General features: G+C 45.8%; 1 protein-coding gene across 1 annotated transcript in view; it reads right to left on the bottom strand.

Moving 5' to 3' along the window:
* The window catches only part of LOC132578120 (ribonuclease T2-like), a 28026-nt gene extending 14603 nt beyond the window's left edge, over window positions 1–13423 (bottom strand). Inside the window, exons 1-4 of the mRNA XM_060247969.1 lie at window positions 13153–13423; window positions 9035–9134; window positions 6547–6613; window positions 3301–3356 (exon numbers count right to left, since the gene is read on the bottom strand). Coding sequence (XP_060103952.1) covers window positions 3301–3356; window positions 6547–6613; window positions 9035–9123 — 212 coding nt within the window. The 5' untranslated portion in view covers window positions 9124–9134; window positions 13153–13423. The remainder of the gene's footprint in view (window positions 1–3300; window positions 3357–6546; window positions 6614–9034; window positions 9135–13152) is intronic.
* Between the last annotated feature and the right edge of the window lie 324 nt (window positions 13424–13747).

Here is a 13747-nt window from a genome sequence, read left to right as displayed (position 1 = left end):
GTTACAAAACCGGTTTTTAAAAAGCCAACTTTGTTATCAATACAACGAAGTTACAATACGGTCACACCCAGTAGCTCCTTAGAGACCAACAATATTTTTGAAGAGTGAGCTTTCAAGAGCTGAACCTGTTACTGTTAGTCAGACTCTCAAAAGCTCATAACTCTGAAAATATTGTTGGTCTCTAAGATGCTAGTGGACTTCAGTCTGGCTAGTCTACTGCAAACTAACACAGCCAACCAATAATATGGTCATAAGAATTCATTTAAAAAATCCATCAACAGCAAAACACTTTCCTTTCAAACAATCCAATTCAAAGTACTCCCAGCACACATATGTCCTTCAACATGCTTCAAAAGACCTGTAGGGACATACCTGATTTCACCTTTTGAGAGAGGGAGTTCTAGAATTTGAGGGCACCAGTTGAAAACTCTCTGCCATGTGCCCCCGTTAATCTCACCTCAAAGAAGAATAAGCTTCAGATCTCGGTCCTAGGAGCTATGTAGCTAAGTATCTTACATCAGTCTTGGAGGGATATTGATTCGAGAGCTATTTGTAGATCTGATGCAGCAGTTATCTAAAGAGGTTTTATTTACGAACTCTAGTTAATGTATTTTATTTATGTTATAAACCACTTTGAGCCCTGTAAAGGAAAAAGGTGACTACAAAATGTTTTAAGCAAATAAATAGGAAAACATGTACTTGCTTCCAGCAGGAGGGCTCCCACCAATTCTCCCTGCTCTCCCCTGAGGCTAAAATGAGCAGCAGATGGAAATGAGGAGAACATAAGGGAAGCCATGTTGGATCAGGCCAATGGTCCATCCAGTCCAACACTTTGTGTCACACAGTGGTCAAAAACTCAGGTGCCATCGGGAGGTCCATCAGTGGGGCCAGGACACTAGAAGCCCTCACACTGTTGCCCCTCCAAGCACTAAGAATACAGAGCATCACTTGCCCCAGACCTAAGAACATAAGAGAAGCCATGTTGGATCAGGCCAATGGCCCATCCAGTCCAACACTTTGTGTCACACAGTGGCCAAAACCTCAGGTGCCATTAGGAGGTCCATCAGTGGGGCCAGGACACTAGAAGCCCTCTCACTGTTGCCCCTCCAAGCACCAAGCATACAGAGCATCACTGTCCCAGAAAGAGAGTTCCAACAATAGGCTGTGGCTAATAGCCACTGATGGACTTCTGCTCCATATGTTTATCTAATCCCCTCTCAAAGCTGGCTATGCTTGTAGCTGCCGCCACCTCATGCAGCAGTGAATTCCACATGTTAATCACCCTTTGGGTGAAGAAGGACTTCCTTTTTATCAGTTCTAACCTGACTGCTCAGCAATTTCATTGAGTGCCCACGAGTTCTTGTATTGTGAGAAAGGGAGAAAAGTACTTCTTTCTCTACCTTCTCTATCCCATTCATAATCTTGTAAACCTCTATCATGTCACCCTGCAGTTGATGTTTCTCCAAGCTAAAGAGCCCCAAGCATTTTAAACTTTCTTCATAGGGAAAGTGTTCCAAAGCTTTAATAATTCTACCCTTTTCTGGACTTTTCCCTTTGGAGTGCCTCACAATCCTCTCTGGTTCTCACCACCCTGAACAATTTAGTGTCACCTGCAAACCTGGCCACTTCACTGTGCTTATTCCCAACTCCAAATTATTAATGAACAAGTTAAAAAGTATCGGACCCAGTACTGAGCCCTGCGACATCCCACTGCTTACCACCATCCACTGAGAAAATTGCCCATTTATAGTCACTCTCTGTTTCCTATTAATTAGCCAGTTTTTGATTCACAAGAGGACTTGTCTTTTTACTCCATAACTCCTGAGCTTATGGAGCCTTTGATGAGGAACTTTATCGAAAGCTTTCTGGAAGTCAAAGTAAACAACATCTATTGGGCCCCCCTTTGTCCAAATGTTTGTTCACCCCCTCAAAGAACTCTTAACAGGTTAGTGAGACAAGATCTTCCCTTACAAAACCCAAGCTGCTCAATAATTTTTGTTCATCAATATGCCTACTAATTCTCTCTTTAATAACAGTTTCCACTAACTTTCATGGTATTGAAGTCAGACTGACAGGCCTGTAATTTCCCAGAGATCTCCTCCGGAACCCTTTTTAAAGATGGGGGTGACATTAACTACCTTCCAGCCCTCAGGAACAGAGGCAGATTTTAATGAAAGATTACATATTTTTGTCAGGAGATCCACAATTTCACCTTTGAGTTCTTCCAGAACTCTCAGATGTAAGCCATCCGGGCCTGGTGACTTATCAGTTTTTAGATTGTCTATCAGGCATAGGACCTCCTCTCTCGTCACCTCAATCTGACTCAAGTATTTCAACACCCCTCCCAAAATCAGCGGTTCTGGAGTGGGCAAACACTTTTCATCTTCCACAGTGAAGACGGAGGCAAAAAAATGCATTCGACTTCTCAGCCCTTTCCCTATCATCCTTCAGTAATCCTTTTACCTCTTGGTCATTTTTATAGTTAGTCTTTATGTTTTTCGCAATAAGCTCCTCATAATCCCTTTTTGCCTGCCTGATCACAGACTTGCATTTGATTTGTCACAGTATTAATGTCACTTGGATTAGCTTTCTACCTCTTAAAGGAATCCTTCTTGTCTTTTACAGCTTCCATTACTTTGGTTTGTTAACCATGCAGGAGGGGAAATGGTACTGTGTGACACCTTGGTGTCTGTTCCAGCCTCCCCCCCAAAAAAACAAACAAACAAACAACTGGAAGCAACACCACTGCATCAAGGTGACACTCTAAGAATCCCCTGGATCACCACAATCAAACCACAGAAATCAGTGCAGTTCCTACAGAGTTACCACACTTGGGTTTTTCAGCCAGAAATGAAACCAAGGCATTGCAGTGACCAGTGTTCCCTCTAAGCGGAGTTAGTGTGAGCTAGTTCACAATTTTTTAGCCTCTAGCTCACACATTTTTGTCTCAGCTCAGGAAAAATTGGCCCTTGAGCAAACTAATTGATGCAGCAGTTCACAACTTTAATGCCAGTAGCTCACAAAGTAAAATTTTTGCTCACAAGACTCCGCAGTGTAGAGGGAACTTTGGCAGCGACACCATTTCCACCCATCCCTGCCATCAGAGCCTCCTGCTACAGAACTGTCAAGGCTTGGTAACCCTAACCAATACTCTAGCGTATTCCGTCTCAGGTTGAAAACTTGCCTAGATTCCATACAGAATTCCTTCAAATTCAGTGGTTCTAAGTGAAAAATTTATTCATTTATTTCCATGGATTTATGTCCCGCCCAACCTCCAAATGGCAGGATTTCAAGTCTTACCAGAGGCCATGGATGGTCCAATACATGGGCGGATTGTTGCAATCATTCTCACTCATCTAGAGAGGGAAAAAAAAGCCCTTCAGTATAACGGAAAGCTAAACTTTAATGCTAAACACACATTTTTAAGCATAAGTACCACAAATGCTCAACACGCAAAGTCATTTTCAGACCTAAGCTTTGAGAATTTGAAGTGACCTGCAGTCCAGGTGAGTACAAGAAGGATGCACCTGTGGTTCTAAGTGTGCGGTCTCATTTGGAGCACTGTGTGCAATTCCGGTCGCCGCACCTCAAAAAGGATATTACAGCATTGGAAAAAGTCCAGAAAGGGGCAATGAGAATGATTCAAGGGTTGGAACCCTTTCCCTATGAAGAAAGGTTAAAGCGCTTGGGGCTCTTTAGCTTGGAGAAACGTCGACTGCGGGGTGACATGATAGAGGTTTACAAGATGATGCACAGGATGGAGAAAGCAGAGAAAGAAGTCCTTTTCTCCCTTTCTCACAATACAAGAACTCGTGGGCATCCGATGAAATTGCTGAGCAGTCGGGTTAAAACAGCAGTCAGATATGACCTACACAGCAGGGGTGGCCAACGGTAGCTCTCCAGATGTTTTTTTGCCTACAACTCCCATCAGCCCCAGCCAGCATGGCTGATGGCTGGGGCTGATGGGAGTTGTAGGCAAAAAAAAAAGCATCTGGAGAGCTACCGTTGGCCACCCTTGACCTACAGCAAGCCCTGACCTGGATAGCCCAGGCAAACCTGATCTCATCAGATCTCAGAAGCTAAGAAAGGCCACCCCTCCCAGTACTTGGATGGGAGACCTCCAAGGAATACCAGGCAATATCAAGCCGCAGCTGTAAATGTTCAAACCCCACTCGGGGTCACCAGAAGTCAACCATGACTTCCAGGCATGCCCACACACACACACACACAAATAAAAACATACAACCAGCAGATAATTTTTCACGTGTTTCTTTACAGAAATAAAGTATACAGCTAACAATAAGTATTTTATGTACAGCTAGATTCCAGTCCAATAGCACCTTACAGAACAACAACAAAAAAATTGGGGTATGAGCTTTTGGTAGGCAAAGCTTAAGAACATAAGAACGTAAGAGAAGCCATGTTGGATCAGGCCAACAGTCCATCCAGTCCAACACTCTGTGTCACATAAGAACATAAGAGAAGCCATGTTGGATCAGGCCAACGGCCCCTCCAGTGCAACACTCTGTGTCACAGAAGAACATAAGAGAAGCCATGTTGGATCAGGCCAGTGGCACATCCAGCCCAACACTCTGTGTCACAGAAGAACATAAGAGAAGCCATGTTGGATCAGGCCAGTGGCCCATCCAGTCCAACACTCTGTGTCACATAAGAACATAAGAGAACCCCTGTTGGACCAGGCCAATGGCCCCTCCAGTCCAACACTCTGTGTCACATAAGAACATAAGAGAAGCCATGTTGGATCAGGCCAGTGGCCCATCCAGTCCAACACTTTGTGTCACATAAGAACATAAGAGAAGCCATGTTGGATCAGGCCAGTGGCCCATCCAGTCCAACACTCTGTGTCACACAGTGGCCAAAAAATTATATATATATATATACACACACACACACACACACACACACTGTGGCTAATAGCCACTGATGGACCTCTGCTCCATATTGTTATCTAACCCCCTCTTGAAGCTGTCTATGCTTGAAGCCGCCACCACCTCCTGTGGCAGTGAATTCCACATGTTAATCACCCTTTGGGTGAAGAAGTACCTCCTTTTATCCGTTCTAACCCGGCTGCTCAGCAATTTCATCAAATGCCCACGAGTTCTTATATTGTGAGAAAGGGAGAAAAGTACTTCTTTCTCCATCCCATGCATAATCTTGTAAACCTCTATCATGTCACCCCGCAGTCGACGTTTCTCCAAGCTAAAGAGCCCCAAGCATTTTAACCTTTCTTCCTTAATCAGATTCTAAGGTTCCTTGGACCTCAGGAGCTACTGGACTGGAAGCTAGCTGTTCTACTGCAGGCTAACACATTTACCCTCTGAAACCATTTGTATGTAATATTTACTATCAACGCATTTTAAGTACGAATTATGCCACAATTTGCCATTTTTGTATTTCCCTCATTTTAATATCAAACATCGCTTTGATGGAAAATAAAAACTTTGCTCGAAGCAGTCGCATCGTGAGTCAACTTCCAAATCGTTTAAAACCAGAGATCACTGATACATTTGCCAATGGCACATGAATCTTTTTAGCCCACCAAAAGATGAGTGAGGGCTCCTCTTGAACCTTTGCATACTCTGTAAAGCGTCTGGGTGTTTGACACACAGCCTGTCACTGTGGAAGGGGGAGGTTTACCAGTGACCAGGAATTTTCACTAAGACTGCTCAGTAAGCATACCCAATAGAGACTGGGATTGAGATTTTCCACAACGAAACCCAACATTCTAGCTCAGGGGTCCTCAAACTACGGCCCGCTGAGGACGTTTATGCGGCCTGCTGGGTTATGGCAAAATCAGACCGGAAGTGACGTTCGACCTAAACTCACGTTAGCAACACACACTTCCGGCACTGGGCTGAGGCGCCGGAGACAGAGTGTGAGGTGATACCGAGGTGAGGTGAGTTCCCAGGCCGGGGTGTGTGCTGTGGGGAAGAGAGAGAGATGCAGAAGACGGAGAACTGACGGCCCACGGCCTTGTACAGTAACGGCAGTCCGGCCCTCCAACAGTCTGAGGGACAGTGAACTGGCCCCCTATTTAAAAAGTTTGAGGACCCCTGTTCTAGCTACTACATCATATCGATAATGTATAGATTATATAAAGTGAAATTGTGCCCACAGTAAGCATCAATAACAATCCCTGCTGTTAACTCAAGGTTGTAAGTTACCCCTATGTTGGTGCCTTGGTACTCTCTTCCCTGATTTTACTGTGACAAGTGACATGAGCAGTTGTTTTTGAGGGCAAGTTGCATTAATGGCCACACCAGCTCTTAGACCCAGAAGGATCTTTTGGATGCTGTCCCCATCACAACTGCAATTATCCAGACCAACCAGGAATTTCTCTAACAATTGCTACTTATGGTTTTGGGTTTTACTCCTGTAGTAAGTATCTAAAACGGAATTTCTCCCTCTCCCTGTGGTGATCAACACCGAAGCCATCTCTTATGAAGTCCGTTATTCACCATGCGCCTTCAGAATAGGGGTAATTTAGGTTGAACAAATCTATTCCTTTAAAAGGAAGAGCCTTACCTTACACACAGTCACTGGCCAGTGATAAACAAAGTACAATTTCTTCCAGTCAGGGAAATGAGGACTACTGAAACAAGAAAATAATTGCCTCTTACATAACGCAATATTGTCTCATTACAATCAAAAGAGTCTTGGTTAATGACACTGTTAATAATAACACAGGAACTATACTGTTAATATCAAGGGTTTTTAAAAAAAAAAAACCTGTAAGTGGGCGGGGTTAACATCCTCATGGTCAACTCCATTTGCTGCTGCCATACTACTCCCCCCGCCTCTCTCTGGAGAGCTGGTTTGGTGTAGTGGTTAAGTGTGCGGACTCTTATCTGGGAGAACCGGGTTTGATTCCCCACTCCTCCACTTGCACCTGCTGGAATGGCCTTGGGTCAGCCGTAGCTCTGGCAGAGGTTGTCCTTGAAAGGGCAGCTGCTGTGAGAGCCCTCTCCAGCCCCACCCACCTCACAGGGTGTCTGTTGTGGAGGAGGAAGGTAAAGGAGATTGTGAGCCGCTCTGAGACTCTTCGGAGTGGAGGGCGGGATATAAATCCAATATCATCATCTTCTTCTTCTTTCAATTCCCCTCCTGAGTTATGGTGTAAGCCTTCAGTGCAACTCAGAAAGGAAAGCATTTTAAAAGTAGGGGGGGCGTGGAACAGCAAGCTGTCGCACACCATTTTGAAAACAAAGCTTATGTCATTTCCTTTCCCCTACAGCAGGGAAAGCCAACGGTAGCTCTCCAGATGTTTTTTGCCTACAACTCCCATCAGCCCCAGCCAGCATGGCCAAAGGCTGGGGCTGATGGGAGTTGTAGGCAAAAAACATCTGGAGAGCTACCGTTGGCCACCCCTGCCCTACAGGTTCAGCAGACCGAGTGTCCAGATGGAACTTTCATCTATGGGCACCCTGTGGTTTCTCCTTTAAGCGGCAGAAAATTAGAATTTTATTTTGCTGGCTTAAAAGGGAAAAAGAACCAGGAGCCAAGCAAGTTGTGTCCATATTGAGCATGACATGAAGTGGATGCTCCCCTACACTAGCCATGGAAGGTAAAATCCTCACATAGATAGAAGATATTGGATTTATATCCCGCCCTCCACTCCGAAGAGTCTCAGAGCGGCTCACAATCTCCTTTACCTTCCTCCCCCAACGAACACCCTGTGAGGTGGGTGGGGCTGGAGAGGGCTCTCACAGCAGCTGCCCTTTCAAGGACAACCTCTGCCAGAGCTATGGCTGACCCAAGGCTATTCCAGCAGGTGCAAGTGGAGGAGTGGGGAATCAAACCCGGTTCTCCCAGATAAGAGTCCACACACTTAACCACTACACCAAACTGGCTCTCTGTTAGAGCTATGGCTGACCCAAGGCCATTCCAGCAGGTGCAAGTGGAGGAGTGGGGAATCAAACCCCGTTCTCCCAAATAAGAGTCCGCACACTTAACCACTACACCAAACTGGCTCTCCATAGATGCAGTTCAAGACGTTGTGCATTGTCTTTACGCTCCACAGCTTCTAAATAGCTACAATTACATCTAAGTGTTTATCTGCAATATTTATGGTCCACCTTTCTCACTCAGACTCAAAGCAGATCTCACAAAGTAAATCAGTGAAGAGAATTAGGTACCTGATAAGTGAAGTACTAGAAGAAGACGATGACTGCAGATTTATACCCCGCCCTGCAGCTTACAATCTCCTGTATCTTCTCCCCCCACAACAGACACCCTGTGAGGTGGGTGGAGCTGAGAGGGCTCCCACAGCAGCTGCCCTTTCAAGGACAGCTCCTGCGAGAGCTATGGCTGACCCAAGGCCATTCCAGCAGGTGCAAGTGGAGGAGTGGGGAATCAAACCCGGTTCTCCCAGATAAGAGTCCACACACTTCACCACTACACCAAACTGGCTGTCCCACATCATTCTGAAAACAAAGCGTAGGTCATGTCGTTTCCCCTACAGGTTCAAGCAGGCCAGGTGTCCAGACTCCAGATGGAACTTTCATCTACGGGCACCCTGTGGTTTCTCCTTTAAGCGTCAGAAAATTAGAATTTAATTTTGCTGGCTTAAAAGGGAAAAAGAACCAGGAGCCAGGCAAGTTGTGTCCATCTTGAAAACAAAGTTTAGGTCACGTCCTTTCCCCTACAGCTCAGCAGGCAGGGTGTCCACATGGAACTTTCATCTATGGGCAACTAGGAATACAGCAATTTGAAAACAGACCATTAAGTAGCAGACATGATATGTTAACTATGCCAAAGCGTAGACTGCACAGGTAAACAACAATGTAGTGAGAGCAAGACAACTCTATTAACTTTTTCCTAGAACAAATGGAAAAGATGGGAGTGCTATGTCTCAAGAAGTCTGCATATCCCTCGAAACAAGCACAGAAATTAGCCCATTCTTGGCTCCCTTTCCTCACAGAACTTTCAGTCCAGAACTTTCAGTTCAGAACTTTTATCACACTATCAGATTAGGAGCAATCATCTTTGGTAACATTCCGTACCAGTCACTTACCTATGAACGAACTGACTCGGAGCAGACCCGTTACAAATACCAAAGCAAAAGCACCAAAATATCAAGCAGCACTGAGTCGTAGGTTTCATTCTGAAACTACCTACAAAGGAAAACACCCAAACCTGTTAAAGAAAGACTACAACTAGGCAACTGATAACTTGTGAGGACCCTTTAAAATGTTGTACAGTTTTCTAGTATGGCATTTTCAGTTTGAGTAAATCTCTAGAAAGGTATAGATTTTTACACACACACCATCTTTCTAGAGATTTCTCTCTCTCTCTCTCTCTCTCGTGTGTGTGAGAGAGAGAAGTTTATTGTTACTGTTATAGCCATAGGCATATACACCAATGTATAACAGTGCACCTTCCACAACAGAAGGGTTAAAACATGTTTACATAACAAATATATGCAACTGGAAAAAATCCATAAAACAACATGGAATTTTTACAGGGTGGCTGCCATTGCCTTCCCCAGTCATCTACACTTTCCCCCCAGCAAGCTAGGTACTCATTTTACCGACCTCGGAAGGATGGAAGGCTGAGTCGACCTGGAGCTGGCTACCTGAATCCAGCTTCCGCCAGGATTGAACTCAGGTCATGAGCAAGGAGCTCAGACTGCAGTACTGCAGCTTTACAACTGCACCATGGGGCTCTTGGTATTGGGCAATACTTTCATATTTTATTTATTTATTTATTCGATTTATATCCCGCCCTCCCCACCGAGGCGGGCTCAGGGCGGCTCACGACATAAAATTCAACAATCGGCTTAATAAATAGTAAAATACATTAAATAATTTACAAAAATTAAAACAGAGAAACAGTCAATCAGGTCAGTTGGGACAGAACAGAGGCCAGATAGTTAATGTCCAAAAATCTGAACTTTTAAAAACCCACCATCCTGATTTCCCTCTAGCCAAAGAATTTGGGGTGGGGGGGGGGGTAGGAACTACCGAAGCAGAGTAAGATAAATTCGAAAAAAAGACTTGTATGTAGATAAGGCAGAATTATTGGGGTATAAGTATATAACTCTGGAAAATTAAAAGTTCTCTCTTTAAATCACTTCTTCAAGCCAAGCCAGCCAGCGGCTTGGAGAATGTATTTAAAATTAAAGTTGCTTTCTTTCCACCTCTCCCTCCCTCCTATTTGCCTGCCTGTCCAGTCCTGCAGCTCTCAAACATCTAACGTTCAAGTCTTGTGGCTCTCAAACATCTGATGTTTGTTCTGTGCGGCTCTTATATTAAGCAAGTTTGGCCACCTCTGCTTTAAACCATAGATATATCTTGAGAATTTACACAGCACTAAAAAAAGAGAAAAGCGTTAAGGACCACAAAAGACTAGACAAACTCATCTTATTAAAAATTAAACTAGAATAATTTGTTTAAGCTGTTTCCTCATTTCCAGCTTTGCACCAAGTTGCAAGCACACAACCAACCTGGCAAGCACACAACAAGCACACAACCAAGTTGCAAGCACACAACCAAGTTGCAAGCACACAACCACATCTGCAAGGAAGAAACAAGATCTCTGTTTTCTTTGCCAGTCATTTCCTGTGCTATTTGAGCAATTTCCTGTCTCAGTTTCTTCAGCTTTTAATTTGACTGATCACAGTGTTTTTGACTCTGCTGTTCCTCAAATACTACAATAGCTATCTCCAAAATAAAATCTGTTGAGATCAGTGTCATAATGGTAAACTTGTTTTTTTTCCAACTCTGTAGAAATAAGCACCACTAAAATCAATAGCTCTAACTCTAACAAATGCTTAGATCCAGGCGGGCAGCCGTGTTGGTCTGAAGAAGTTGAACAAAGCAGGAATCAAGTGGAACCTTTAGGACCAACCAATTTTGATTTAGAACGTAAGCTTTCGTGTGCTTAAGAGCACACGAAAGCTTACGTTCTAAATAAAAATTGGTTGGTCTTAAAGGTGCCACTTGACTCCTGCTTGGTCTAACAAATGCTTAGCAATCAGGTAGAGACAGGCCTGTAACCATGAGGGGGGGGGGGCTGTGGAGCCACTGCCCCCAACTTCCAGGCAGCCCCCCAGGGTGCAGCCTGCTTCCCCCTCTCCCCGTTTTGGGCCATGACTGAGCCAGCAAAGCATGATCAGTGGCAGCCAGAGCCAGGAGAGCTGAACAGGGCACAGGGCACTGTAGCAGCAAACGCAGCGGCAGGCAGAGAGGAGGGAAGACAGAGGAAGCCACGTAGAATGGCCCAGGGAACGTGTGATGGAGCTGCTGGTGGGGGAGAAGGAGGTGGAAAGAAATCCCCCTGCTTGCACGCAAGGTGAAGACGAAGAAGATACTGGATTTATATCCCGCCCTCCACTCCGAAAAAGAAGATATTGGATTTATACCCTGCCCTCCACTCCGAAGAGTCTCAGAGCGGCTCACAATCTCCTTTCCCTTCCTCCCCACAACAGACACCCTGTGAGGTAGAAGAAGATATTGGATTTATATCCCGCCCTCCACTCCGAAGAGTCTCAGAGCGGCTCACAATCTCCTTTCCTTTCCTCCCCCACAACAGAAACCCTGCGAGGTGGGTGGGGCTGGAGAGGGCTCTCACAGCAGCTGCCCTTTCAAGGACAACCTCTGCCAGAGCTATGGCTGACCCAAGGCCATGCCAGCAGGTGCAAGTGAAGGAGTGGGGAATCAAACCCAGTTCTCCCAGATAAGAGTCCGCACACTTAACCACTACACCAAACTGGCTCTTCAGAGTCTCAGAGCACCGCACAATCTCCTTTCCCTTCCTCCCCCACAACAGACACCCTGTGAGGTGGGTGGGGCTGAGAGAGCTCTCACAGCAGCTGCCTTTTTAAGGACAACTCCTGCAAGAGCTATGGCTGACCCAAGGCCATGCCAGTAGCTGCAAGTGAAGGAGTGGGGAATCAAGAGTCCACACACTTAACCACTACAGCAAACTGGCTCTCTTTTTGACTGCAAAGTTTTAGGGTTGGCTGCCTTGACCACTTTCTGAGCCTCAAACTTTTGCCCCTACCCCAGAAAAGCTTCTGAGAAGTGACAGGCCCTCCAGTGGATGGGGATGGGAAAGGGTGCCCTCCCCCTCCCTCGGCAACTTTTTAAAAAGACTCCTGCCATTTAAAATCCTGACTATGCCCCTGGGTAAAGATGGTACATTTAAAAGTGATCTTGAGTATGCAATCTCTGGTCTTTTTTTTAGAAGAAGAAGATGATATTGGATTTATATCCCGCCCTCCACTCCGAAGAGTCTCAGAGCGGCTCACAATCTCCTTTCCCTTCCTCCCCCACAACAGACACCCTGTGAGGTGGGTGGGGCTGGAGAGGGCTCTCACAGCAGCTGCGCTTTCAAGGACAACCTCTGCCAGAGCTGTGGCTGACCCAAGGCCATTCCAGCAGCTGCAAGTGGAGGAGTGGGGAATCAAACCCGGTTCTCCCAGATAAGAGTCCGCACACTTAACCACTACACCAAACTGGCTCCCCCCCCCCACCCAGCAAGATAGGTAGCTGATGAGAGAATTATTAGCAATCATATTTGCATTCCACTCTTCCTCCAAAGCAATGACAACATTTATCAACGCAAGAATACTGCTAAGGTTGGCCTGAAAAAGTTATGGTCAAACAGGAACCCAAATGGCTTTAGTCCAAGCCCACCACTGTAGCTAATACATAGGGTTGCCAAGTCCAATTGAAGAAATATCTGGGGACACTGGGCTGGAGCCAGGAGCAAGGGTGTGACAAGCATAAGTGAACTCCAAAGGGAGTTCTGGCCATCACATTTAAAGGGACAGCACACCTTTTAAAATGCCTTCCTTCCATAGAAAATAACCTTTTTTGGGGCTCATAGCATTGGACCCCCTGGTCCAATCGTTTTGAAACTTGGGGGGTGTTTTGGGGAGAGGCACGAGATGCTATACTGAAAATTTGGTGCCTCTATCTCAAAAAACAGCCCCACCCCGAGCCCCCGATACCCACAGATCAATTCTCCGTTATTCCCTATGGGAATCGTTCTCCATGGGGAATAATTGCCCAGTAGACCTTTCCCTCCCCCCCCCGCCCCGCTTTCTGATTACCCTAAAGGGGGGGGGCTCAAAAGCTGAGAATTGGCAACCCTTTCTCTCTCTAACACACACACACACGTACGTACTTGGTCTGGTTCCTCCACAAAAGTCTGAAAAGTAGAGGGGCCACACTGCTTCCTCCCTCTCTCTGTCTCTCACAGACCCACTTAGTTGCTCTGAAACAAAAGCAAAACAAAGGGAGGGACTGTGTTGCTGACTTTTCCGATGAAGTACTTCCTGCTCAATTTTAAAGGCGCGCACACACACACACACACGTTTTGAAAGGGACCTGTTTGCAGGTTTCTAAACCTGCCCAAGATCTAGAGCAGCATGCTGGCAGCTGGCTGGGGGCGGGGTAGGGTTGCCAAGTCCAATTCAAGAAATATCTGGGGGCTTTGGGGGCGGAGCCAGGAGACATTGGGGGTGGAGCCAAGATCAAGGCTGTGACAAGCATCATTGAACTCCAAAGGGAGTTCTGGCCATCACATTTAAAGGGACGGCACGCCTTTTCAATGCCTTCCTTCCATAGGAAATAATGAAGGATAGGGGCACCTTCTTTTGGGGCTCATAGAATTGGACCCCCTGGTCCAATCTTTTTGAAACTTGGGGGGTATTTTGGGGAGAGGCACTAGATGCTATACTGAAAAATTGGTGCCTCTACCCCCCAAAACAGCCCCCCCC

This window comes from Heteronotia binoei, chromosome 10 (genome assembly GCF_032191835.1).
Source record: "Heteronotia binoei isolate CCM8104 ecotype False Entrance Well chromosome 10, APGP_CSIRO_Hbin_v1, whole genome shotgun sequence".
In the NCBI taxonomy this organism is placed as follows: Eukaryota; Metazoa; Chordata; class Lepidosauria; order Squamata; family Gekkonidae; genus Heteronotia; species Heteronotia binoei.
This window is presented reverse-complemented; position numbering and strand designations above follow the sequence as displayed.